At 39.8% G+C, this 25,427-nt stretch overlaps 2 protein-coding genes across 5 annotated transcripts in view; one reads left to right on the forward strand and one right to left on the reverse strand.

Annotated features, from left to right (window-relative positions):
• KLHL17 (kelch like family member 17) overlaps positions 1-22,972 on the reverse strand; it is a 41,773-nt gene extending 18,801 nt beyond the window's left edge. For 2 of the 4 annotated variants that reach the window (XR_011922646.1, XM_072425627.1), the window contains exons 1-4: positions 22,524-22,972; positions 4,564-4,825; positions 2,915-3,036; positions 1,455-1,676 (exon numbers count right to left, since the gene is read on the reverse strand). Coding sequence is in view for 3 of the 4 variants with exons in the window: in XM_072425627.1 (XP_072281728.1) it covers positions 1,455-1,676; positions 2,915-3,036; positions 4,564-4,825; positions 22,524-22,625 (708 nt within the window). In the remaining variant the exon portion in view is untranslated. Of the gene's footprint in view, positions 1-1,454; positions 1,677-2,914; positions 3,037-4,563; positions 4,826-16,385; positions 16,681-22,523 lie in introns of those variants that run through there. The other 2 variants (XM_072425625.1, XM_072425626.1) reach the window with 2 other exon arrangements.
• Positions 22,973-23,150: 178 nt separating this feature from the next.
• NOC2L (NOC2 like nucleolar associated transcriptional repressor) overlaps positions 23,151-25,427 on the forward strand; it is a 56,401-nt gene continuing 54,124 nt past the window's right edge. Inside the window, exons 1-2 of the mRNA XM_072425870.1 lie at positions 23,151-23,259; positions 24,782-24,940. Coding sequence (XP_072281971.1) covers positions 23,240-23,259; positions 24,782-24,940 — 179 coding nt within the window. The 5' untranslated portion in view covers positions 23,151-23,239. The remainder of the gene's footprint in view (positions 23,260-24,781; positions 24,941-25,427) is intronic.

Raw genomic sequence — 25,427 nt, forward strand, 5'->3', positions numbered from 1 at the left:
TTGAAATTGAAGAGGACTCTGTACATAAGGGATTGGATCAGCATGAGTTGAGGGATTTGGCACGTGATTTGGGACTATTGAAGAAGGCTTCAGAACTAGCATCAAGACTGCGTGAGAAAAACTTACTTGAATAAGGAACGAAGGTATTGTACTTTCGAACCAGAGAAATTGCATTTCTGCAGTACTTTAGAACTGACAGTGGCTTTGTGTATTGCCATAAAATACCTGGTTTAATGGAGGAATTGGGAATTCCAATCTATAACTCAACTGAATGGCAACTATTCATTGATAGTGTGTCCTCCTTCACAATGGCAATATATTTGGGTCAGTCCCAACTGGCCATTAAGCTTCTACTTGTGAAGAATATGCAGACATAAAGAGAGTCATTGAGTTGTTGCAATATCACCAACACAATTGGGTCATCTGTGTTGACTATAAAATGGTATACCTTCTTCTTGGTCAGCAATGCGGATACACCAAGTATCCCTGTTATCTGTGCACGTGGGACAGCAGAGCTTGTGAGAGGCATTGGGTGGAAAGGAATTGGCCTCCAAGATTTGCCCTAAAACCAGGTGATCCGAACATTCTACATGACCCACTTGTTGATAGAAAGAATATTATATTCCTGCCTCTGCAAATGAAACTGGGTCTGATGAAGCAGTTTGTTAAAGCTTTGCCAACTGAGGGAGACTGTTTCAACCTCATTTTGGCATTTCCTAGCCTGTCATTTGAAAAAGAAAAGGCCGGTGTGTTTGATGGTCCACAGATTTGGCAGCTCATCTAAGATGAACATTTCATCAGGACAATGTCAGACAGTCGAAAAGAGTGCTTGGTTATCATTCATTGTATGTAAAATTTGTATAATTTTTGGCAAAAATGAAGGGTACCCTGTATCGTAAAAACTGGATGGGATAGTAAAAAACTGGGAGGTCAATTCTGGATTTACCACCCATACATTAGTAAAAAAAAAAGTGTAACATCAAACTCAACACAAAATGAATTCCCTAGTGTAATAATAATATTAATAGAACAGCTCCTTAGAAATGTAAAAATGAAGAAACCCCATTCAAAAGTACAGCAAGTTACTGGAAGGGTAGGTAGTGCTTATACGTCTAGCAATCGTCACTAGACAAGCTAGATAGGTACTCAAGTCAACGTTACTCAAACAGGACCAGGGGATGTGGATCTGTCGGGCTGCTCACCAGTTATCCACAGGTACTGGTGGTGAAAAGTATTTCCTATCAATACCAGACCAGGTTTGTGAATTCAGTTAATCCTTTTCGACCCCCCATGCCATCTCCACTTACCAGCATTTACAAGGCTAGGGGCAGAATGTCAGGGTGCATGGTCCTATATTATTAGAACATCTGGGTGAGTAATGTAAAACTATTAAAATAGGGGACAACTAAATTGTGAGGAAAGAAAAGGGAAAATCCAAACAGATGGGAAATTACCTGTTTTAAAGGCAGTAGCATAAACTCTTCAGTCTTTGACACCTCCACAAAGTGCTGCAGAACGTACTTGTGTGCAGACTTGAGCAGGTCACTGCAGGAGTGCGTGTCTGCAAAGCTACGGATCCCTAGACAGTTTGAGGGGTCCAACTGGCTGAGCAGGAACTTGCAGCATGCATCCCGTACCCCATTTAGCTGTAGGAGACTGGCAGCCGGAAGGAGAGTCTGATATAAGGATTAAAAAAAAGGATGTCAAATACAAGCATAATGTGGTTCATGCATGGAAACAGTAATAAAAATCAGTCAGGTTTTGTATTTCAATCAAAGAGTAAAAAAAAAAAAAAGAAATGAAATACCAAAACTTAGTATCAGCCTCCTTTCATCATCTGTATGGGCAGCACTTGTAGAATGACAGATGGGTGGGCAAAATTGGGGGTTATAAGGTGTGCTGAAAGCAAATATGCGGACAAAGAACATGCAGAGAGAGTAAAGAATGGACAGAAGTGTTAATTTAACAGTCAGCTGCTCCTTTTACTATCCAGCCACAGGATAGGGGCTAGATGTATTGCATGGAAGTGCTGTCAGACAAGTCTGTGTAAATATAATCCATGCAATATCCAATATCCAAGATCCAATATCATACATCATGCAATAACTACAAATTCTTTATCTGATCAATTATTCTCATATATTTAGTTCAACTGTGTAGTTAGCTGTTCAATTACAGTTTTGCTTTAGTTTTCCAGATTAGTGCATAATAAAACCTTAATAGGGGTTGGCGTATAAAGGCAGATATACATTTTAAATGTAATTTCAAGGCAGAATCTGACCCACCTGGGGCACTATTCTTGGCCACTAGATGATATAAACATGACAACTTGGCTCAGCCAAGCCCTAGTTTGCTGCTGTGAAGTAAGAGGGGTTATAAAAAGCATTGGCAGACACATGGTGTCTCGGTATCAGTTCACCGCCTTTGAAGTGGGGTATAACAGCTATAATAAACAGGGTCCATACATATGGGATCAGTACCTAAACCACCTGAAAACAATCAGATCTCTTTTTTTTTATATCAGTAACTTTTTGCTGGACACACACAGTCAGATTTTGTTTTAGGTTTGCAATTCAACAAAATTATTTACTGGCTGAACTCAAGGTGCACAGCTTTATACCTGGGTAAGTTTATATGTGGGAACCGCTTTACTAACCAAAGAATTTGTTCTTCTGTTAATATAGTCCTAATACCAGACCATATCTGCCCGTAGTTATGGGGTAACCTAAACAAATTATTTAGGCAAGGCCTAGATCTGCCAGGACAATTCTGAACCACTGTATGGGCAGACAGGAATGCTACTCCAAACTACAGAAAAATGATGTTAGGTCCATAACTTTCTTGTAGATGGGATCTCAGGTACTGATCTACAGGTATTATAGTGCAGGTATAAGTATATATTCCTTGGACATACCTGCACATTTCCTTCTCCAACTACAATCTCTGCTGTGTAAGCATATTGTACAAGTTGCTCCAATGCTTGAGGGTCAATGTCATGCAAAGTCACATGAGTCTGCCGACTCTCGCTCATCTCATCTGGTAAAGAAATATGGAAAACATTAAAAATTAAAACATCTTTCATAGAATAATTTTTCATATTAATATATTTACTTACATAAGTTTAAGTTAACACTTAAGTTAACATCTGAATTACAGTTTCCTGCAAATTAGGATATGTTTATAAAAACAGACTGTAATGCAACTGCTCAGAAATGATTGCAGTGCTGAATGTTCCCTGACATTTAGATTACAGTTCTGTCAAGTGCCGTTATCATACTGTACTTTACATGTAATTCTGAGGACACAAAAGCTACCAGAGGTTTATGATATTTTAAAAAGTGATTTCCCATTAGTACCAATGAGGGTAAAAGTTGCCTGTTACAAGCACTGTGAGGGTCATGGTGCTAAAGCAAGTCTTCCAAATCATAATTTTAGATCTGCAGTGTGCAAACATCTAAAGCACTGTGAACCTGGCTGTCCAAGGCTGGACTGGCTTTCATCAGTGAACCTGGGTGATTCAGCAAACCTGAAATGGATCTGGTCCAGGATTGAAAACATTTGCTAACAAATAGACACTGACTGAAAATCCATTCCAGGTTTGCTGGATCACCCAGGTTCATTGATGAAAGTGTTTCATCTTCAGCCTTGGAGAGCTTTAATTAATCAAGCCCTGTGTCTCAGACTTAGGCTACATACACTTTAGATGATTCTCGTCCGCATATCATTTCAGGGCTAGTATCGGACGAGAATCTGAAGTACAGTGGCCATCTGATGTCGTTCATGATCTGTCCTGGTGGATCACAAACAACCGTAATGCAAGTGAAGCAAAGAGTGCAGCAGGGTGCCGCTTGTTTGTTTTCCGACCTCTCTATAGAGCAGGGGGTGGCAATGAAAAACCAGTGACACAAAAAAAAAAAAAGACAGGTATTCAAGTTACTTCTCTAAACCTGTAACTGAGAGTAGTAAGCATCCCAGCTTTCCCCGGTCCATTCAAATTTATCAACATTGTTTTTAAGAAGAGCAGTGAGACACTCCATCAAACGGACATCCTGAATGCGAGTATATAGGTCCTCCATAGAGGGAGGCAAAGTGGATTTCCACTTGGCTCACATCAGACTGGGGGGCACCACCAAAATATGGGTAATAAGCTTGCAGGTGAATTTGGGGATACCCATAAAGGGCAATCCCAGGAGATGATTAAGTGGATCCAGTAAAATCTGTTGTTGGGTCACCTCTCTGAGTAGCCTATTGACTCGGTCCCAATAACTCTGATGGAACAAAACCAAAAAATATGTTCCAAGGTTCCCGTCTGGGTCCCGCATTGCCAGCAAATAGGGTCCACAGTTGCGAATAGTCTATGCAGCACATCTGGTGTATGGTACCACCTACATATGATTTTATATAAATTTTGTTTGTAGAGTGTGCATATTGAACTTTTCTGTGCCGCTTCCCAGATTTCTGATCACTCATCTCTCTCCAGGGTTCAGCCCAGAATAGCTTGGATGGTATTCTTTTTGACTCCTCACAGCAAAACTGAGACAAGCATGTAAAGTAAGTACTCACTTGTAAACATAGCATGGAAATAAGGGCTGCAGGATGCCAGAACAACTTTATGACCCTTGATCTCTTTGGTTCCCACATGGAGCACAATATCACACAACAGTCCTCTCTGACGCATTCTGTTCATGCAGACAAAGGCATCATGGTAGTGCCGCTTTGAATTGTGGGAGATGCTGTGGCCCTCCCGAGTCAGAAGCTGCACTGCCCCTTCCATGGCTGGAGACTGGTCTCCTGATTTCTCCTTCACTGGCTTCACTCGTTGAAGCTGTAAAATACAGAAGAAAAAGGATTACAGAAAGCTGGGTGCTATGACTTATAACTGATTGACATTTAGATTGCCAAAGCAACGAGTATTATAAACAACTACCAAGTTTATTTTTAAAATTTTTATTGATTGGGTACACCATATAAAATACCATATAGGAGATGCCAAAGACATATAAGGTCCATTTTCATCTGTTGGCAACGTCTGATAAAGTATAAACATAGTATAAAAAATCAATGGAAGCAGATTTACTTGACTAAAACACTTGACACTGAGGATTATTACTTGTTATTATATGGTTTATATAAATGGGAATTAACTTTTTTGCACATAGATTTTATTTATGGGGGATTTCATGTAGGGGGGGGAATAAGGATTTGTGTTTGGAGGTGGGATTTGAGTTTAAGGATATTGATGGTTGAAGAGGGAATATCTTAATGAGAGTACATTGTGTACCCCATACAGCCCTGCAAATTATGTTCTTCCATATCTTGCATTCTGTTATACACCCCTGACAAACACACAAACTTTTGATTCTGTACATTAGCTTTACATACACCTGACCCCTGCATGCTGTGCACATTATATCCTGAACCTTACATACCTGTGTTTTTTTTTTCCTTGTGTTTTCCTTATATATATCTCTGCAATCTGTGCATTAAAAACTCTTGGCCCCTGCACTCTGTGCTTTTTACATGCCGACTTACTCTGTAACTTATATACTTCTTCCTCTTTCACTGTGTACATTACGTACCCCTGCATATGTATACACACCCCTGACCACTTGCATTCCATGTGCACTCAATGCAAAGAAAGTGTTGTGCCCAAAGGTGCACCAGATCTATTCCAATCCTTGCAACACCCTTGAAAAAAAAAAAGTATGCCTGATGGAAGTCTACAGACTTTTGGTAGTCTGTAATGGTATGAAACACCCACAATGCTGTAGGTTGTCAAAGTACATTTGATGCAAACGACTTTGCTTGGGTACAACAGAGTTCACAAGTAGAGTTTTTCATTTACATCATTAACCAGGTATTTAAATATAAATGACTCAAAGTAACAGTGCAATTTGGCAATTAAACTCGAGCCCTACAGATTAAAGTTATAATTCTTTTTAACGTTGAATGCAAGAAAAAGGCAAAGTTTTGTTTTTATCATTTCTGAAATCCACGTCAATGTATCTGTTCCCTCGCTGATCCCCCATAGGACCTCCACTATCATAAGGAACTGCTTAGATACTCACGGCTTGTAAAAAGGACGGCATAAGTCATGACTAAACGCTGAAAGCAAAAGATGTAAATAACAGAGTGAGTGGAAAAAAATATATAAAGCAGCAGGCGAATGTCACCCTTTAGCTTTTAACAATTCATCACTGAATGTTCTGTGCCCTCGCCTGCATCCTGCTCTGTACACCTACATGCTGCTGATTAGTGCTGGTAAAAATAGATACTCTTGAAAAAGCAATTTCTACACATTTGTAATCACAGTATGGAACGGTGACTATGCCACAAAAAAAACAAGAAATGCGTAAGGCTCATAGTAAGAACATAAGGGCAATGGAGAGCAAATACACTTACCCTGTGATTTCAAGAACAAACAAACTATTACTATAAAGTACAATGGAACCCGGCTTTTGATTCTGAGAAGTGCTGCATTTAGAAATGGACAATTCAATAAGTTCGGGCTGAGGTCATAGCAACAAAGCTTAATGGGTATAAAAAAGAAGCTTGATCCAAGGATACTGCATACTTTTCTATAGATAAATTGTTTTGGAATGTCTGCATACTTTTCAGAACTTCTAGTGGTATAACTAGGTATTATATTTCCCTATGCATTGCTGGTTCTGTATTTTAGTCATATAAAAGAAAATAAAGCCATCATAAAGCAATCATTGTTTCCAATAGGCTGTACTACAAAAAGCTAAATCTTATTTTTTGCACAGAAATTGACACTTTTGCACTTATTTATGAATTTGAGACATTTTGTTTGGGTGTCCATTTAGCTTTAGGTTTTCCACTGGTGAACCTTCTGATGGACTCCTGTGGCAGAGCAGATCACCAGAAAACCTTTACATTCACAGGAATAGTGAACAATGGGCTCCAATTTAACTCCTACTGGTAGGGTACTGTATCAAGGCTTTGTTGTCTTAGGAGCCATTCAGTTTTTTGCACCTGCTGGTCTTTCATCAACAAGCCCCATCATCAACTGGTGTGCTGCAAGGTATGGGGGAACATTTCATACCCAGTCTCCATGGCTAGGCAATGTGTGGTACTATATATGAGATTACTTCTTTCTTTTTTCTTAAAGAACAGGGGCATCTATGTTGAACAGATTATGGGTAAGTCGATGGTACAAAAAATGAAACTGCTACCAGGCCAGCAAAGCTTTGATACAGCACTGGTACAAAATTGGAGCCCATGATTTGATAAGGCTATATTCCAGCAGTATTAGAATTTTAGTTAAAATATTGTAGGCATGCACATTTGCAAAGCTCTGGGTGTTGCGGCTTTTTCTTGCAACTGCTGTGTAGAATCCAGCCTGAGAAATTCTAGGACCTCTTGGCTTGAAGTGTAAAGAGTATGTGAATAAAGAGTATTTGTGGTGCCTGTGTCCCACTGGTGAGATTTCCCTTTATTCTTTGTCAATAAAGACATAACAGAAAGTAGGAGAAACCCCCTCCTAGAGATTTGTACTCAAGACAGGGGTCCTCATCGGAGGATTTTACCTTAATTTCAGTGGGAGCTCAAAACTCTTGATTTGTAGTTTCTGTGGTCACCGGGACACATAGATAGTAAAGTAGGGGTTCTAATCCTTCCCTTCCCCCTGAGCTATCCAAAACCCAAAGCATTTTGCCTTAGCTACACTTCATCAGTTGGCATAAGGACAAGAAGGGCTGGTTATTTGTTTCTCAAATTTTACAGTGAGAATAGAGTAAAACAACCCCAGCCAGTAATGTCTCCATTGTCTTCCAAGAATGTTTGTTGTCCAAATAGCACAGGAGACACAACAGGATGTACAGATCATGACATGTGGCCGGTTCTACTGCTAATAGAAAACTTTAAATACTTGTTTTTACAGACAGGATTTGTAGCACTGTATCCTGGACCTCCTAGGCATCCCCTATTATCCCTAAAGACAATGCGGTGTTAAAATACTGCAATGGTGTCAGATATTGTATTCTGAGAAGTGTGTATAAAATTCAGTATATAGACTCTTTCTCCACCGTTACAAGCAGAACAAACTCTTCAGCAAAGGTCACATTGTAGTTTGGAATTGAGAGAATTTAAACTTTCTACAAAAAAACTTGATTGTCCCATCACTCTTGCAGCAGTATTGTCACATGAAAGAAGCACTTACTCTTAGAGTGGTTGCCTATAGCAGCGGTCGCCAACCGGTCCGCAAGACAATTTTGGTAGTCCACATAAAAATGAATTGGCCTGTGGACCCCCCAGCGGGGTCCTTCTTCTGACCCCGCTGATCATGTCCCCTGTAGTCACAGCCCTGCGCTACTGTCCCCCCAGGGTGTTTAGCAAGCAGATCTGGGAGAGTGGATGGGTTCTGGCATCATGACGCCACTCTGGGGGAAGTTTCTTCCCCTTTGTGAGACACGTGGTTCCCCGCGCATGCACAGGATTTAATATTATGAATTTAGTGGTCCGTGAGGCTCGAAAGGTTGGCAACCACTGGCTTGTAGCACCTTCAAGCATGAGGGGAGAGGGGACAAGAGCTGGGTCTATAGGCACTGGAGTAACTAGGTAAATACCATTATGTGTATAATTCAGTACTTTTCTCCTGCACCACTGTGCATATGGGGAGTAAGGGGACACACCAGAAGGGGAGAGAAGTTGGAATACCCAAATATAAGCAGGTGTTAATGTTAGAAATTTGGTCTTCTAGGAGTTTTAATAAGTTTAGGGACTTTCCTTCTTTATCCCAAACTATTTTTTTTTCTAATAGATGCTTTTAGTTGCTCTAATTTACCATGGCAATGTAAATTGCCAGAACTTGAATTGCCACAGCAGTCTAATGTCTAATATAGATTACTAATGATTTAGTGGATATTGTTATCCAAATGTATTAGCCTGTCCAGCCAAAACGTTATGTTTCTATTTTCTCTATTTTTTAGGTTTGGATATATTGGAGAAGGTACAGATAAGTTTTACTACCATCCATGGCTGTGTTAGGACTAGTCTCCTCTGCTTCATTGCCTCTTTAAATGCCTAGTGTTAAATCAAATTAAACTTGGGTTGTTTGAACAAATTTCAAAATCTTTCCACTAAAAGCAATTTGGCAATCTCCATGGATGGTGCGCCTTTTTCTTTGCCTAAATACCCGTGCCGCATGTCTGTGTCTCATTGGCAGATGTATCCTTTTTTTTTTGCACAATAGATCAGCTGTATGTTTTATATTTAATAATAAATGCTCAAAATGATTAAACACAAATACAATAAGATAAAATTATACATTTAGCTCATTATAGATGCATAGCAATAATACCAAAGTAAAAAGCAGAAAAGATCACTTACAAATTCAGAGGCTGCAGCGTTCCCATTACAACATTCTTTAAGGTAGAATTTGCCTGAATTCATCTACTGCTTTGTTATATGAAGTCCTGGCCATCTGCCACCCACTTCCTGAGCCCATGGGTGAACGCCGAATTGTTCTGCTGTCCTAGAACACTACTCTGCTATTTCTATAAATGAATGCAAATGACTGGTCACCACTACATTTGCATTTTTCTTGAAATGAACAGAAAACAACTTCCAGCATTAATATGAGCCATTAACTGATTAGCTGGAAGAGTAATCCGTTATTGTGAGGTTCGCTAAAAAGAACCTCAAAAAGCATTAGAATGCTATGATGCAGAGTATGTTGCTCCTAACACACATTATACTTGTGTATTATCACTTCTATTTAAAGTTCAACTCTATCCTTACCTTCAGTCTTGTACAATTTTAAAGGTTGTTCTCCTGTTCAGAAAATGCATATTATAATTTCACTGCACACTATGAGCTTTTCACAGTGTGCTTTAAAGGCTGATTGAACCCAACAACATTCCTCTTCTCTTATTATGTATATTTCATTTTAGGAAGGCTTCACATCACATGTGAGCTTTACCTAGGGTGACCCGCATGCAAAGAGCAGTTTGCATAGGAACATCTAACTCATGACATCAACCCATCAAGACATTTTTACTGCATCACTGCTCCATGCATCACTACGTTGCATGGAGAGGCATTTGAACATTTATAAAATGTTCAAATGTAGCAAAAAAATTGTTCACATAAAGGAACTATACCTAAATATTTTAGCCCATATTCGTATTAAATTCAACATTAGATTTAATAGAAACATGGAATCTAATGCAAATTTAATTAAAGATAGGGCATTCCTAATAAAGTTTGATTGATATGTTCTCCTGTTAATTGTTTGATCATTGCTGCTCATCCTGCTTGGATTACCAAATATATTGTCAGTGGAAGGAGCTCTCCATTGTTATTGGTGGTCAAAGCAGCAGGAAAAGCATCAATCAGGCAAAGAATATGGCTGATCAATGGGTGCACGGTGGTAACCACCTGGAAGACAGGGATCATATACACTGGTTGTGCACCCATTGATCAATGTATGACCACCCCAATGCAGGCCAATATACACAGAGCATCTATCAAGAAGAGGATTAGAATATATGTAATTGCATGACTACTATATAGAAATTTTAGGGTCCATGCAAGTCACTCATTTACACCCCAAGTGGCCCAATGTAGATCCAGAATTATTTGTGTATATCACACATACATGGCAAGATTACAGAACAACTATTCAAAACTGGACACAGTCATATTGCAATTGTTGGCCATTGTTTATGGAAACTATGGCTTCTGTGGCTTGGAGAGTATTGAGAAACAGTCAGGTGGGGCAAAGAAACCCAAAGCAATTTTGTTGGGACCTGTATATCCACCCTAATGCCAATTTAAACATCACCTGAACACAATGCGTTGCAGCATAATAGTCCTTAAATGTGCTTTTTTCTTTTATTTTAAGTTATCCTGCCATTGACATTTCTTTTACTGTACTATTGTGGATGGTCAGAAATGTCGCACAATGATAGAAAGTGTGTTAGGACGAGAACAACCCCCACCCACCTCCTTGAATCATTGGAAATCTAGAGATTATTGATTATTATGACAAACACTGAAAAGTTTACTCCTTGGGAATATACATGCAAAACATACAAAGCAGAGCAGAGGGAATTTCTTGGTATCTTGGCAGGCAGTCTGATGTTTGGGAGTTCCTATTTTTTTTTTGCTCATTAGAAAAAATTATTTTCTTGCACAACAGAAAGGTAATTTACCTTTTGGGTATTACCTATATACAAAGTATAAGGAGGTAGGTGCAACTACAAGAAAAACTACCAAGGAGTGTTCTAAAACTAATCTGCTTTTGAAAACGTTGTATGCCAACTTTTAAATACAATTGTTTCCTATTTTGGGCAGTTTTCTTTAACATAAAATCTAATGGGACTTCTTTTAGGTGACAATCTAAACCAACACTACATTTGGCACTGTGACACTGCTCTATTGTAAAAAAGACCCCCATGAGATCCAGTTTAACTAGGTTTTATTTCTATCTGCAATGATTCAAACAAATTAAATTGACTTATTTTGATTGGTTGCACATAAGCACCATTACATATACCAACTGAACTAATGAGCCACCATATGTTTCCAATGCTTCATAAAGAGGTAAACATTAAAGTGTTTTTTAGTTTGGAACAATCCTCTATTAGGCCCTGTTATGTTCTTATTGTTGTATTTATTCCCATTAGGGAAACCACCATTTGCCAAGGCTAAAAGGAAGAGAAAAATCCACATCTTTCAGTTCTTGCCAGCAACAGACAGGAAATTTTTCAAAGGGGATATTTGTTGCAATGCCAATGATTATTATTATTCTTTATTTATATGGCGCTAACATATCTAGGGAGGCTTTTACCAAGTTCAAAGAGAATGTTGTGTCTGCAGAACAGAAAAATGAAACTGATTAAAGTTCTGGCTTTAGGATTAATAAAATGCATTGTATTTCAGTTTTCACAACTTTTAACCCAAACTTAGAACTTTCTAATAATTAGTAGAAACTTTGGATTGGAAGGTTGGGGGTAGAACCACAGTCTGTTAGAATTCAACTGTCAACATGCCTTTTCCAGTCAATTCAAAGTGACAAGAAAATTAGTTTACTTATGTATTCTACTGAGCAATATTCATGGAAACATCAGCTAAAGATTTACTTACCTCTTCATAATAGTGTTGTCCTGCTTTAGTATGAACACTTCTAAAATCTCAGGCACTGGCCACATCTGTACAGTGATTCCCCACAGTCCTAAATGGAGCCATAATCATATGAGGAATAGTAGACTGGAGATGAGGCGGTTGCTGTGATGGACAGGTAGATGAGCAACCAGGTAGGGGCGTCTGTCCCAGGCTCGACTCTTTCATTTACTGGATTTGAGTTTATAAAGTCACAACATATGTGGGACCTACTACAGCTTTCAGGAAGATCTGTACTACATTCAGCTAGCTTTCTCTACAAGCATAATCTGCTGCATTGATTAAAGAAACAGAAAGACCTAGTTATGACATTGCTGGGTCTAAAATAAAGCATGCAATGAAAATGGAATGGTTCTTTGTCATAATTTCATTAGCATGTTGAGGAGGACTAAAGAAGGAATAAATGAAGACAAATGATAAGAAAAACAAATTTCAGTTTGAAGCGGTCAGATAAGGTGGTCTGGTTTTTTTTTTGTAATAAAACTGAATTTTATTTTGGAGATGATAAAACAGAAAATAATAATAGTGATGTTGTCTCTTACTATAAAAAAGCTGCAATGTCGCAACTGATAAGGAGATCCAGGATACTTATAACAACCAGGCAAGGCAATGCACACTTTCCCAAACCACCAAAAGCATAATAATCCATTTTAATTGGACTTGACCTTGGAATATTCACCATACATGAATTTGGAGCTGGATGATATTCATTCATTAGAAGGCATTGCCAAGATATCCAGAAGGACATTGGAACTGACCTACATAATAACTGACTCTTCCTATAATGACATAAAACATACAATAAATCCTACAGCCCTTCTGTAATCACATGCAGGTGCAGGAACTTGCCTTCCAATGGGTGCCAAATAGGACAGATTGTTAAATTGCCTGGGGAAAACTACAGTGAATCCATCTCATTATTCAACCAAACAGAGCAAGGATATGTATGTTTTTGCACTGTAGTCATTATACAGAATTTTCTGTATAAAGACAAATATTTTGAACATGTATTCTCTAACTTTGAATTTGTTGGAAAGGTTTAAAAGAAACTGGTAATATCTCTAGGGCACAGGGAACACTATGTCCAAATAATTTCACCAGTGCCTAATGAACTGGTAGGAATAATCATCATGAAAATTGGTTCAGGCTAGGTGATGTCCGCCTGTACTGTGCCCTAGGAAGATAATAGCATGGCATAGAAACAGCATGAGTGACTAAATGGAATATATTAATGTGGGCAGCATGAATCATATGCTACTGCCCATCTATAATCCACTCGGCTGTTTGTCATGGCATTTAACAAGCCTCGCTTACCCAGGACATGAAAGGAAAATCCGACAGCTGCTCACACAGAGCATCCAATGATGGGCAGCCTGGCCTCTCTGTGTCCTGGGGTAAAATAACAGCCAAGCTTAGACATCACTAGAACAAATGCATCCTTTGGGGAACTGAACTTTTATACACTACACTATGAAAGGCTGTTTGTCAACAAAGATAGAAATCTTGGAATCTGCAGAAAAAAATGTAACACCTACATATATAAAAAGGCTGGATTTTCCAAGGTCAAGTCCAATTAAAATGGATTATTATGCTCCAATATCTCCTTTATGGAATAGGAGAAGATTCACAGAAATATGTGATCTTTAATGAGAGATTTGATGCTCCCTGGTTTATTTATTCTTTTTAATGAGATGTTAGTGCCATGTCACCAAGAACCTATTTAAATTTTATATGCATTGCTTGATTTGGAACAAGCCCTCTGTTATGAATACTTTCCTGAAATGTCCAAGCACAGAATAGTTTTAAGAGTTTCAAACTCAACAAATGTAAATGTCTGACAAATGATCAAAAATATACATAGAAACACAATCACTAATTTTCCATTCTAAATACCCAGCACTAGTAGAATAAATTAAAGTAAAAGTGATTTCTACATATTTCCACATATTTCCAAAATGGACACTGATCTTGCTTTATATAGGATTGTATGAAGTAAGCAAAAAAACTAAACAAATACTGTGATGAATGCCTTGGGGATTACGGTTAATGCTATACAAGCAATGTAGTTTAATGGACAACCCAGGATGGAAGGATTAAGGTTCCTGGAGCCATTATAAAGTCAACAGTATTTTACAGAAAAGAGATGAAGACTACATAAGCATTTGTCACTACAACACAGACTTGCTGGGGTCACCTGCCTTATCACAGGACCAAGGTGCTGCAAGGCCTAGTTTTTATTTTTTTTTTTAGTTCCGAGATGTTTGGTAGCCCCTAGCTTTCCTTCCTCTATACTGGGTAACATTACAATTTAAATCCACTTTAAATAAGAAAGTTCACTCAAGCAAGTCTACAACTTGCCTGCAAGTAGGTAATGTACTCATTAGGGTCTATACAAAACATTCTCAATACACCATAGCTAGCAAGTTTATGGAAAGGTTGTGTGATTTCGTGCAGATGGTCACTCTTGGACATCGGTCGACAGAGAAAATCCTCAATACACCAAAACATATTACACAGTGCTGTATAAAGTCCGTAGTCATGTCACTAGCTGTCCCTCAGAGGGGCTCACAATCTAATGTCCCTATCATAGTAATATGTCAATAATGTAATGTAGTTTAAGGTCAATTTTTTGGGGGGAAGCCAATTTACCTAACTGCATGTGTTTAGGATTTAATGTCTGATAACAATTACACATGGCATAGAAAAGTAAGTAGCTAGGACAATATTTTAATAAAAGCTTTGTTATCCTTCTGAGCTTTCCATATATATGACTGCAGTCGCAGTAAAGCAGAGTTTCTCTATTAAGGTTCATCCAGAGGTTGTTGGGGTTCCTTGAGTAATTTGGATCTCTCAGGTCAGGTTTACTAACATCTGATGAAGCCTATTTATAAGCGTGGAAATCTTCCTAATGGCCAGCAATGTAAGAACCATTCTTCTCACTATCACCACATTAACATAATGTGACCTGTGGATATATTATTTATAGCAGGAGTTCCTTAAGGATCTGAAAGTTATTTCAAAGGATCCCCAAATTAAAAATGTCCAGCAAGTCTGCTCTAGGGGGACCATCAGACTACAGCTGGCTTACATTTCTTACTGGTTGAAGTTCCCTGGCATAGCAATAATATTAGCCAAGAGAATAGCCAAATTCATAGAAAGAACACTAAATAAAACTAGAGGTACTCAGTGGCCACAATATGTTAGTTCGCCAAGTTTAAATACAGAATACCCTCACCTAAACAGCCATAACTTCACATAGGTCAGAACCAACCCAGAATAAAATCTTGTGATCCTGAAGAACATCATGGATAGCCGCTTACAATCATTACACATAAAATACATTTTCAAGTGAGGTCCAACTCAAAGCTACCAAGTATGAAAAATCATTTCCATTGCCATAACCTGTATGTGGTCTATGATGCTAAGGGCAGCCTGCCATCAACAGACTAACATGCAGTGCCACCCTTTCAGTGGGCCCAGGCCAGCTTAATCTGTCTGTTCAGAACCCAGGGTCACTGTAACATCAGCATATGTCTACAAAGCCTCCAGCTTATCATGTATAGTTACATTCTAATGTTAGATCTCTGCAATAAAACTACAATCAAGCAAAAGATGCATTAAACATTGCATGCTATGCATATCACCAATGCAGCAATATTCCAGTGCTTCTCAACCTTAAACAACCTCTATTTAATGTACAGCGCTGCGTAATATGATGGCGCTATATAAATCCTGTTTAATAATAATAAAATTGCTGACCAGTGAGAATAATGTCATCCTTACAGATAATTGGTGTTATTTAAATGACCTGATTGAGAAACACTGACCTAAACAATAGTATAAAATTTGATATATATCTGTGATCAATAGATCTCCCACTTACAGATCTGAAGCCTGTGCTGTGCATAGGAGAATCTCTTCCTTACCTGTCACTGCAGCAGTTCTGAAAAGCTGCAGAGAGACACATTTTGCTGCTGCCCCAATTTGCTACGGCTTTCTGGGTTCCAATAAATCCATGATCACTGCACTGATTTATTATTGCCCATCAGGCAGATCTCCTTATAATCAGTCAATGCAGAGAATAAATAAAAGGTCATGGAATCACAGATCTTGTATTGAGAGGAGACTTTGCTATAGGCAGTGATCACATCTGTACCCATCATGAAGTTTGTGCATGCATATTGCTACATTGGTGAGTGTGCATGGTGCCAGCAATGGGTGATGTGCAGGATACTCACAGACATATGGCTGCAGAGCTTACACCCTCAGGATGCCTGGACTCATGCTGGGCATAGGGGGTCGGGTAATACCCAGCTGGCTGCACGGGTTTGGATGCCAGGGCCGGGAGCTGGCCGATTCTTTGTCATTATCCTGAAAAACCCTTCGCAGAATACAAATTGCCATGGGCTGAAACTGACGCAAATCTGGACCAACCAGGTGCAGGGATGTTATTAAGGACGCGCCGCCCTATTCCCCACCGCAACCAGTCCGCTGCATTGACAGGCGGGAGACAGCACGGGGATCCCGGGGATTGTAACTCTGCACGGCACCCAATCTTACCGAAACTCCCCATTTATCGGATGGCGGAGGGGTGGGTGACGATAGAAGCCAACAGAAACAAAAGCCCCGCAGCCACCTTAAATATCAATCGAGCCACCTTAAATATCAATCGAGCCACCTTTAATATCGATCCCTGGGACACCTCACATGGTGCAGCCTGGCTCTTGTAGGATCTGATCACCCTCACTAATGTGATTTGGGGTGACATTGGGGTGTCTAGTGAGCAAAAACAGAATACATAGGGTCATGTGCTATGACTGTCAAATACAGTGCCACCTTAAGAGTACAAATGTGCCATTATACCTGGGACTACCAACCAGGGCCCCTGCAGAGCTTACTAGGGGCCCCACAGCAAAGAGCAGTTTGTGCCCCTCAGGCCATTTAAAACTGACATTAATTATCTTTTTGGCTATTTCCAAGGCATTCTCCCCACTGGCCAGCAATGTAAGGGGCATTCTTCCCACTGGCCAGCAATGTAAGGGGCATTCTTCCCACTGGCCAGCAATGTAAGGGGCATTCTTCCCACTGGCCAGCAATGTAAGGGGCATTCTCCCCACTGGCCAGCAATGTAAGGGGCATTCTCCCCACTAACCAGCAATGTAAGGGGCATTCTCCCCACTAACCAGCAATGTAAGGGGCATTCTCCCCACTAACCAATGTAAGGGGCATTCTCCCCACTAACCAGCAATGTAAAAGGCATTCCTGGCCAGTCGGAAGAATGTCACCTATAGAGATAGAAAAAAGATTGCCTCTCCCACAGCTCTACTCCCTGCATAGGCTATGTACAATGCAGTGATATTATCACTTCTACTTTAAAAGGGAATACCTAGTTTGAAATGCATTTGGTGAATACAATTTTTTTGAAATTATGTTTTGGCTTTGCATAAACAAAGGTTTTTGTAGTTCAGCTTTAACTAGGGAGGAGAAGGAGACGGGTAAAATGCTACAATTGTATATTGAACAGGCCTGGTTAAATAGGACAAGACTATTGTTGGGGTTTACATGCCCAACTTTTTCTGTGTAGGTTGGCACACTTACCTAGGTTCCCATTGAGGTGCCAACCCCAATATGTGAAGGATAAATAGTAAGAAGGAAAGAAAAGACTTGTCAGCAAATATTTAAACACATTGTTACAAAATATCCCACAATGGTGAGTAAAACCATTGCATTGCATTATAGCGTTACATAGTTATAGTTACATTCAACACAAATAGACGAGTCCCAGTTCAATCCTTCTAGGAGGTAGTGCCCGAAAACTATAAAAAAAAAACAATTAGATTGTTTCCAAACATGTAAGCAAATGTCTCAATCCCGCCCCGTTTCGCTGATAGGCTTCCTCAGGAGATATACAGGTAGTACCCGGGTTAATTACATGCAACATATGGACGACTCCTAGATACGAACGGGCTTCCCTGCTGGTTAGTGTGCAGAAGGGGTTTGTATGCCTTGCAGAAGAAATCTTTTGCTAAACAAAGCTAAGGTTTTGGGTGATCTTAGGGGTGTGAGCGCTTTCTGCAGTCTCTTGTAACTCTTTAATGACCAAAACAATCTCTGCAGTTGTTACTTTTTGCATATCAAAGCACAGCTTGCTTCAGAAGTTAATGAATGTCTAGGCTCCATAAAGTTTTTTTGTTTTTTTTGCTTTGTTTGTGGTTAACTCACAGTGAGGATTTTATACAGTAACTGACACAACGCTGCCTAATAATATGTTGAGACAAACATTTGTCCTAATTTCATTTATTGAAATGATTTACCTGTTTTGACTTACATACAAATTCAACTTAAGAACAAACCTACAGTCCCTATCTTGTATGCAACCCGAGGACTACCAGTACTGAGAGCTGTAAATCATTGCATTGGTGTTTTGGAAGTGTAAAATCTAGATCTTAAGGAGGGTTAGAATCCTGAGTGACATGCAGGCTGCAAAGATGTCCAACGCCAATCAAAATGCTTTATTTCCTTTAGGAAAAGGAGGGCAAGGTTGGATCTGCAGGCAGATTTTCATTGCTGTGTGTGTCCCTATTGGAAGCTTCCCCACTTTATGTTAGGATGGGAAGGAATTGGAAATCTCATTGGTAGCAGGAGAAAACATTCTATTTTTATTAAGGAAGGTTCAGAACTTCTGAGAATGGCATAAACCCATCCATACATGTGCAATGATTGAAGGTTGGGCATTAGAATGAAATCCATATTTGTTGTTTTTTTCTTGATTACAGTGGTTGAGATTTAAGGTAGGGTTTAGGAGTTTAAGTTTTGATTTTCATTTCTATTTAGGGCCCATTTACAAATTGATAGGGTGGTGGGTGGAGGTTAACCCCAGTTATGTGCATTGCCATTGATTCAGAATAGTGGAGTACTACAATGCATGGAGCCCGATTTATTATACCTCTTCAAGACTGGAGAACATAGACGATCATGGGAGGACTTGGGTGATCCAGAAAGTCTGGAATGGATTTGATCCAGAATTCAAAATATTTGCCAAGCCATAGAAAATTATTTCAGGAAATCCATTCCAGTTTTGCTGGATCACCCAGGTGCTCTAATGATAGTCTATCTTCTCCAGTCTTGGAGATCTTTAAAAAATCAGGCCCGTGGTGATGCAATACCATATCCTGGGGGCGCATAGTTGCCAATAATAGCACCATACTTCATTCCAAAAAAATAAAACAGGATAAAAGTAGGAGTGATCAATGTTGATTTACAGGCAGCAGTATCATCTATATCCTCAGTTCATTATTTAGTGACTCTGTACACTAAAACATGTAAGCAGGTCACAGAGCCATACACTTTAGTAGCTGCATGCTTGTTCCAAATCAGTGACCTACAAAGTACAGAAGCAAGAGTTATGATAAAAGCTCTTCAATAATGAGACAACAGTGGCCGCTCCTATGCTTCTATCCTGACAGATAAAATTACTAGTTTCTACTTTTTTATCAGCTCGGCCACTAGAATATATACAGATGGGTATTTTGTTCAAGTTAGAGTTAGTCTGAATATTGGCTCCATCCTGTTGTGAATCACAGATACATAGGTCGCATAGGTTCATGGTAAAAACATTGTGCATTGCTGTGTAATGTGGGACTTTATAAATAAAGGATAATAAATAAAAAATAAATAAAAATAATAGATATATAACAATAATATTATTATTAAATAATTCATAACAATAATAAAAGCAACAACAATAATTATTATTATGCCAGTGCTGCAGGGACATAAGATGCTGCAGGGATATAAGACATAAACAGTATTGTCATTATTGTGTTTGTAAAGCTGCATACACACATGCAATTACTGTTGTTGGAAAGGATATTTCACAATGCCTTCCAACAACAAATGGCTGCGTGATGCATGAACGAGTGGTGTACATACATACTGCTCTATGGAGAGGGGAAAGGGAGAACGACGGAGCGGCACCCCGCTGCGTGCTCTCCCGCTTCCCTTCCCTTAGGATCATTCATCGTCCAATCGCCTGTGGATCCGCCAGGACGGTCGTGTTCGGACGATGGGCGCTGTACACACGCCAGATTCTTGTCCAATATCAGCCCTGAGCCGATAACCATTGGACATGTGTACGTAGCTTTACTATTCCCTTTTCCAACTCTTCCTTATCCCTCCTATTGTATGCTGCTTACCCACCTCTTAGATTGTAAGCTCTTTTGTGCAGGGTCCTCTCCTCCTCCTGTGTTACTGTCTGTGTGTCTGCCATTTGCAATCCCTATTTAATGTACAGCGCTGCATAATATGTTGGTGCTATATACATTCATCATCATTATTATTCTTGTATCTTCCCTAAATGACTTTTAATTCTCCTTTATTGTATCAAAGCCACAACAGAGACAGCAATATGAACAATTGCACATCTGGAAAGTAAAGAAACTTTTTAGTTTGTCATACTTCTTTAATAATAAAAATCTACATTGCTTTAAAAGAAGTTTAAGATTCGGATAAGGAAGGGATTCTTCACTGTAAGGTCTGTGAAAATGTGGAATCGGCTCCCTCAGGAAGTAGTTTCAGAAACTACTATAGATTGCTTTAAGAAAAAGCTGGATGTTTTTCTAGAAGCACAGAATATAACTGGGTATAAGGGCTTTAAAGTAAAGATAACAGAGACACGGGATCCTGGGAACATCCGATTGCCTCATGGAATCAGGAAGGATTTTTTTTCCCTATTGAAGCAAATTGTACAGGGTTTTTTTTTTTTGCTTTCCCTCAGACCAACTTTGTCTTATAGGGTTTTATATCTGGGATATGTTTATTTTCTTAGTGGTTGAACTTGATGGACCTATGTCTTTTTTCAACCTGACTTACTATATAACTATACAGGATTTGGGTACACTCACAATTTAAGATTGTTTTCACAATCTCCGATAAATTGTATTGTAGGGGGTTCCTCAAGATTTGATATTTATTGCAGTGCTGCGTAATATGTTAGCGCTATATCAAGCTTGTTCAATAATAATAATAATAATAATAATAATAATAATAGCAGCAATTTCTCTAGGACAGTGTTTCTCAAGCTTTTTAACGCGAGGGAACCCTTTAAGATCTTCAGGATCCCTATTATATTATAATATATTAGTGTGGTGGTCAGTGGGAAGAATGCCTCTTACACTGTTGGCCATTGGGGAGAATGACATCATTACAGATAGCCAAATAGATTGATTTGGTGTCCGTTATATTGACCTGAGAGGCACAAATTGCTCAAGGAACCCCTAGAAACCTCTGGAGGAACCCTGGTTGAGAAACACTGATTTGGGATAAAAGTGTTGAGTAGAGCAGTGCTCTCCAACCTTATCGGATCGGTAGACCACTAAATTTACTGGCTCCAGACAGCGCATGTGCAGAGAGCCGGGTGTCACTCAAAGGGGAAGAAAATTCCCCTTTAGTGACGTTATAATGCCAGAACCTGCCCACTCCCCCATCACAGGTCTGAACTGGACCACCGGTTGGTGACTGCTGTAGTAGACCACAGGTTTAGAATGCCTGTTATAGGAAATGCAATGGGAGGTAATGGAACACACAAAGGTGCACCGAAACATCAAAACTTCACAAGGGGCATGAGCTGATTATAGCAGGGAGATCTCAACATAAATAGCTTTGGGCTTACTCAGCCCACCTTGCTGTAGTCATAGTTAATACATTGCATGAACCAACCAATAAAACTGCATGGTTTGCAGGTTCTCCTCGGGTACTCCACATGTTTGCATGGGTTTCCTCCCACATGCAGTTAGATTATTGGCTTCCCCCAAATTTGCCCTTAAGCTACGTACACACGTCCAATGGTTCTCACCCGATAATTGGCTCAGGGTCGATATCGGACGAGAATCTGGCGTGTGTACTGTGCCCGTCGTCCATCCTCCGAACGACCGTCCTGGCGGATCCACTGATGATGGACGACGAACGATCGTAATGCAAGAGAAGGGGGAGAGCGCGTAGCAGGGTGCTGCTCCGTCATTCTCCCCCTCCCCTCTCTATAGAGTGGAACGGTGCTGTATGTGCACCACTTGTTCATGCATCGTGCAGTCCTTAGTCGTTGGAAAGGATAGTGAAAGATCCTTTCCAACGACTATAATTGCATGTGTGTATGCGGCTTTAGACTGTGGTAATGATATGGCTATGGTAGGGACATTAGATTGTGAGCTCCTTGGAAGAACAGCTAGTGAACATGACTATGGACTTTGTACAACGCTGAATAATATGTTGGTGCTATATAAATACTGTGTAATAATAATGCAAACAAAAAAAGCAACTTAATACAATTAATTTGTCATCTTTAAAAAAATAATAAAGTATATTTTAGCATGGGTACTCACCCTCTCAGCACTGGGCCACCACAACAAGTTCATGAAGGCGCTTCTTAATGGCTTTATGCAGAAAAGATCTCCAGTGTGTATATAACATGATCTCCAGGCCATGTATCACAACTCAGCAACTATATTAAGGACATTTGGCAGCCACTGCACAGGAGGAGGTCTGTGTGCCACATCATGACCACAGCTCTACAAGTGCAAGCAAAGTGCCTGCAATCACAGGGAGCACCACATTGTGTACAAAGCAACAACCACAATTCACAACAATTCATCTGACCCACAAAATAAGTTTTTCTCTCCAAAGAGAAATCACACAACAGCAGTGTACTAGATGTAAACTTTGTGTATAATGTCACAACTTATCATCATGCAACGTGTAATCTAAGTTGTGTACATCACAGCAAATTACACACTAACAACACAAGCCTTCCACCCAACTCAAGATAGCACGCCCGACCGCATCATATTTATCCTGTGGACAACTCTGATTCTTTTAACCTCCTGATGCTCAGTTTGTATTTTTTTTGAATTGTTTAGAAATGAAGAGTAGTAACTTTTTAATATTTCGGCGATAAAGCAGATTTTGATTTCGTTGTAGGGTGTTTGAAAATCGCCCGCCCGCACAGTGACTCGCATCCTAGAAACAAGCAATGGGGTGTGTGCCGCGGTGCATTGTGGGGTAGCCGGAATAGCAGAGCACGTTGGTGCATGAGGAAAGCATGGCGGCCTCCGGGAAGAGGTGAGAACAGGCATGGAGGGGATATAAAGGGGTGTTTGAGGGATAGGAATTGGAGCTACGTGTAATTTTATAGACAGAGACTGGGAGGTGAAGTAAGGGTCTGCTTTCTATTGCAGTCCGGTGTTTTCAGGCGTTGTTAGCCAGCTTTGTCCCAGAGACAGCAACCATAAGACAAATGTCAGAAATATTCACCGCGAGGCCTAATTCACATGTGTGAGGCATTCACTGCAAGCTGTGCAAAGCCAAGGATATGTAAAAGTGAATGGTGACATAAGATTCAGCATGTGTGCACATTATTATTAATAAGCTGGATTTATATAGCGCCAGCATATTCTGCAGCGCTGTACATTAATCACATGTTGTATATAAGCGATATCTGGATGCTTTTCGTGTTTCTATGCAAAGTAAAGGGGACAAGGTAAATGAAGGGTCTGCTTATGTTACAGCTTCTAACATGTAAACCGAACAAATACCTCACAAGTCCCACAAATCTAATAACCAGGGAGCATTGCCCTACAGAATACTGGGGTGATGGACATGGAGAGCAGAAAGTCCCCCAGAATTATTGGGGTATGTAAAATAATACATATGGGGGGTCATTGTGAGGCTGGTGGTGTCAGGAGGAGGTCTAGTGTCTTATTAATGGAGTCAGTGGGAGAGATTATGCCCCATTCTTGGTGACAATTAAAGGAATTGTGCTCTATCTTTGGTGGCGGTGTAGGGAATTGTTCCCAATCATTGGTGGCTGGCTAGGGAATTGTGCCTCATGGTTGGTGGCGGTCTAAGGAATTGTGCCCCATCGTTGGCAGCGATGTAAGGAATTGTGCCCCATCATTGGTGGCTGGCTAAGGAATTGTGCCCCATCGTTGGTTGAGGTCTAAACAATTGTGCCCCATTGTTGGCAGCGGTTTAAGGAATTGTGCCCCATCATTGGTGGCTGGCTAGGGAATTGTGCCTCATGGTTGGTGCGGTCTAAGGAATTGTGCCCCATCGTTGGTTGAGGTCTAAGCAATTGTGCCCCATCATTGGTGGCGCCCTAAGGAGTTGTGCCCCATCGTCAGTAGCGGTTTTCAGTCTCGGGTGAATGAACCACCCTAACACATATATAAAATAGCACAAAGGCCTGGGCCAGTGTTAGTGCTGTTTTTCCTGGCGATTTCACACTTGTAATTTATATTCTTATCTAACCTATCATATGTGTCCTAGTGGGCACTTTCCACAAATATGTGTACTGGTTTAGCAAAGTTTTAGTGCCTTAAACATGGTCAGATCATTTAGCAGAAGGCCTGGCTTGTAAAATAAGGCTTTACCTGGAAGTCAGTTTCTCTATGCTCCAGAAGGGGTTATTTGTTTGTAATGGTCACAAAATCTCCAATACTGTCAAATAAACCTGCAATAAAATGTTCGCATGTTTGTGTTCATCTTGGCTAGTTAGAATTGTTAACATGTAAAAAAATACATATTGCACGTTCGTGTTTTATGTAGATGTAAATTCCTAAAGTGATTTTGTTTTCTGTTTCAGAAAACTTTCTCAGCTAAACTTGGATGAATTCCTATCTACGGGTATGGATTCTGAGGGTGACTCTGCGGAGGAAGCAAACGAAGTATTAGAAGAGGAAGTCCAGACTAAAAAAGTGAAGGTGAAAAAGAAGAAAGCACCAGCAACTAAAACGAGTGAAAAGTAAGATTTTTATTACAGTTTTCTCACATTTTTGAAGCCACATGTCTGCAATATTTCCATGCTATACCGAGGTTGTATCTGTACATCTGTGCTAAAGTTCCACTTTAAAAATTTGCACTCAGGTATTTATTGCAGAAAGGGGCAGGCAATATCCTTTCTTCAATAAATATTCTTACCTGTCTTCCCCTGTAATTTCTAGGACATTTGGCACTGGAACAGCTTAACCAATTGGAAGATTTGCTTTCCATTCCTGATCTGTAACAGCTGAGAATGTTTAGTTTTCTTGTACATCCAGTCAGTTGTAACCAGGACAAATAGGGAGAGAAAATCTCCCCACTGGGTACATGTACATTGTAAACCTGGCAATGAATTTGACCCTTTAAAGCGTACCTAAACTCAACATTTCCCCTTTATATGACAACCCTTCTATATAAAGTAAAAAATGTTGTTTTTTTTTAAAAAAAGTGCAGCACTGCCCTTTTACGTC

This window comes from Pyxicephalus adspersus, chromosome 11 (assembly GCF_032062135.1).
Source record: "Pyxicephalus adspersus chromosome 11, UCB_Pads_2.0, whole genome shotgun sequence".
NCBI classification, from domain to species: domain Eukaryota; kingdom Metazoa; phylum Chordata; class Amphibia; order Anura; family Pyxicephalidae; genus Pyxicephalus; species Pyxicephalus adspersus.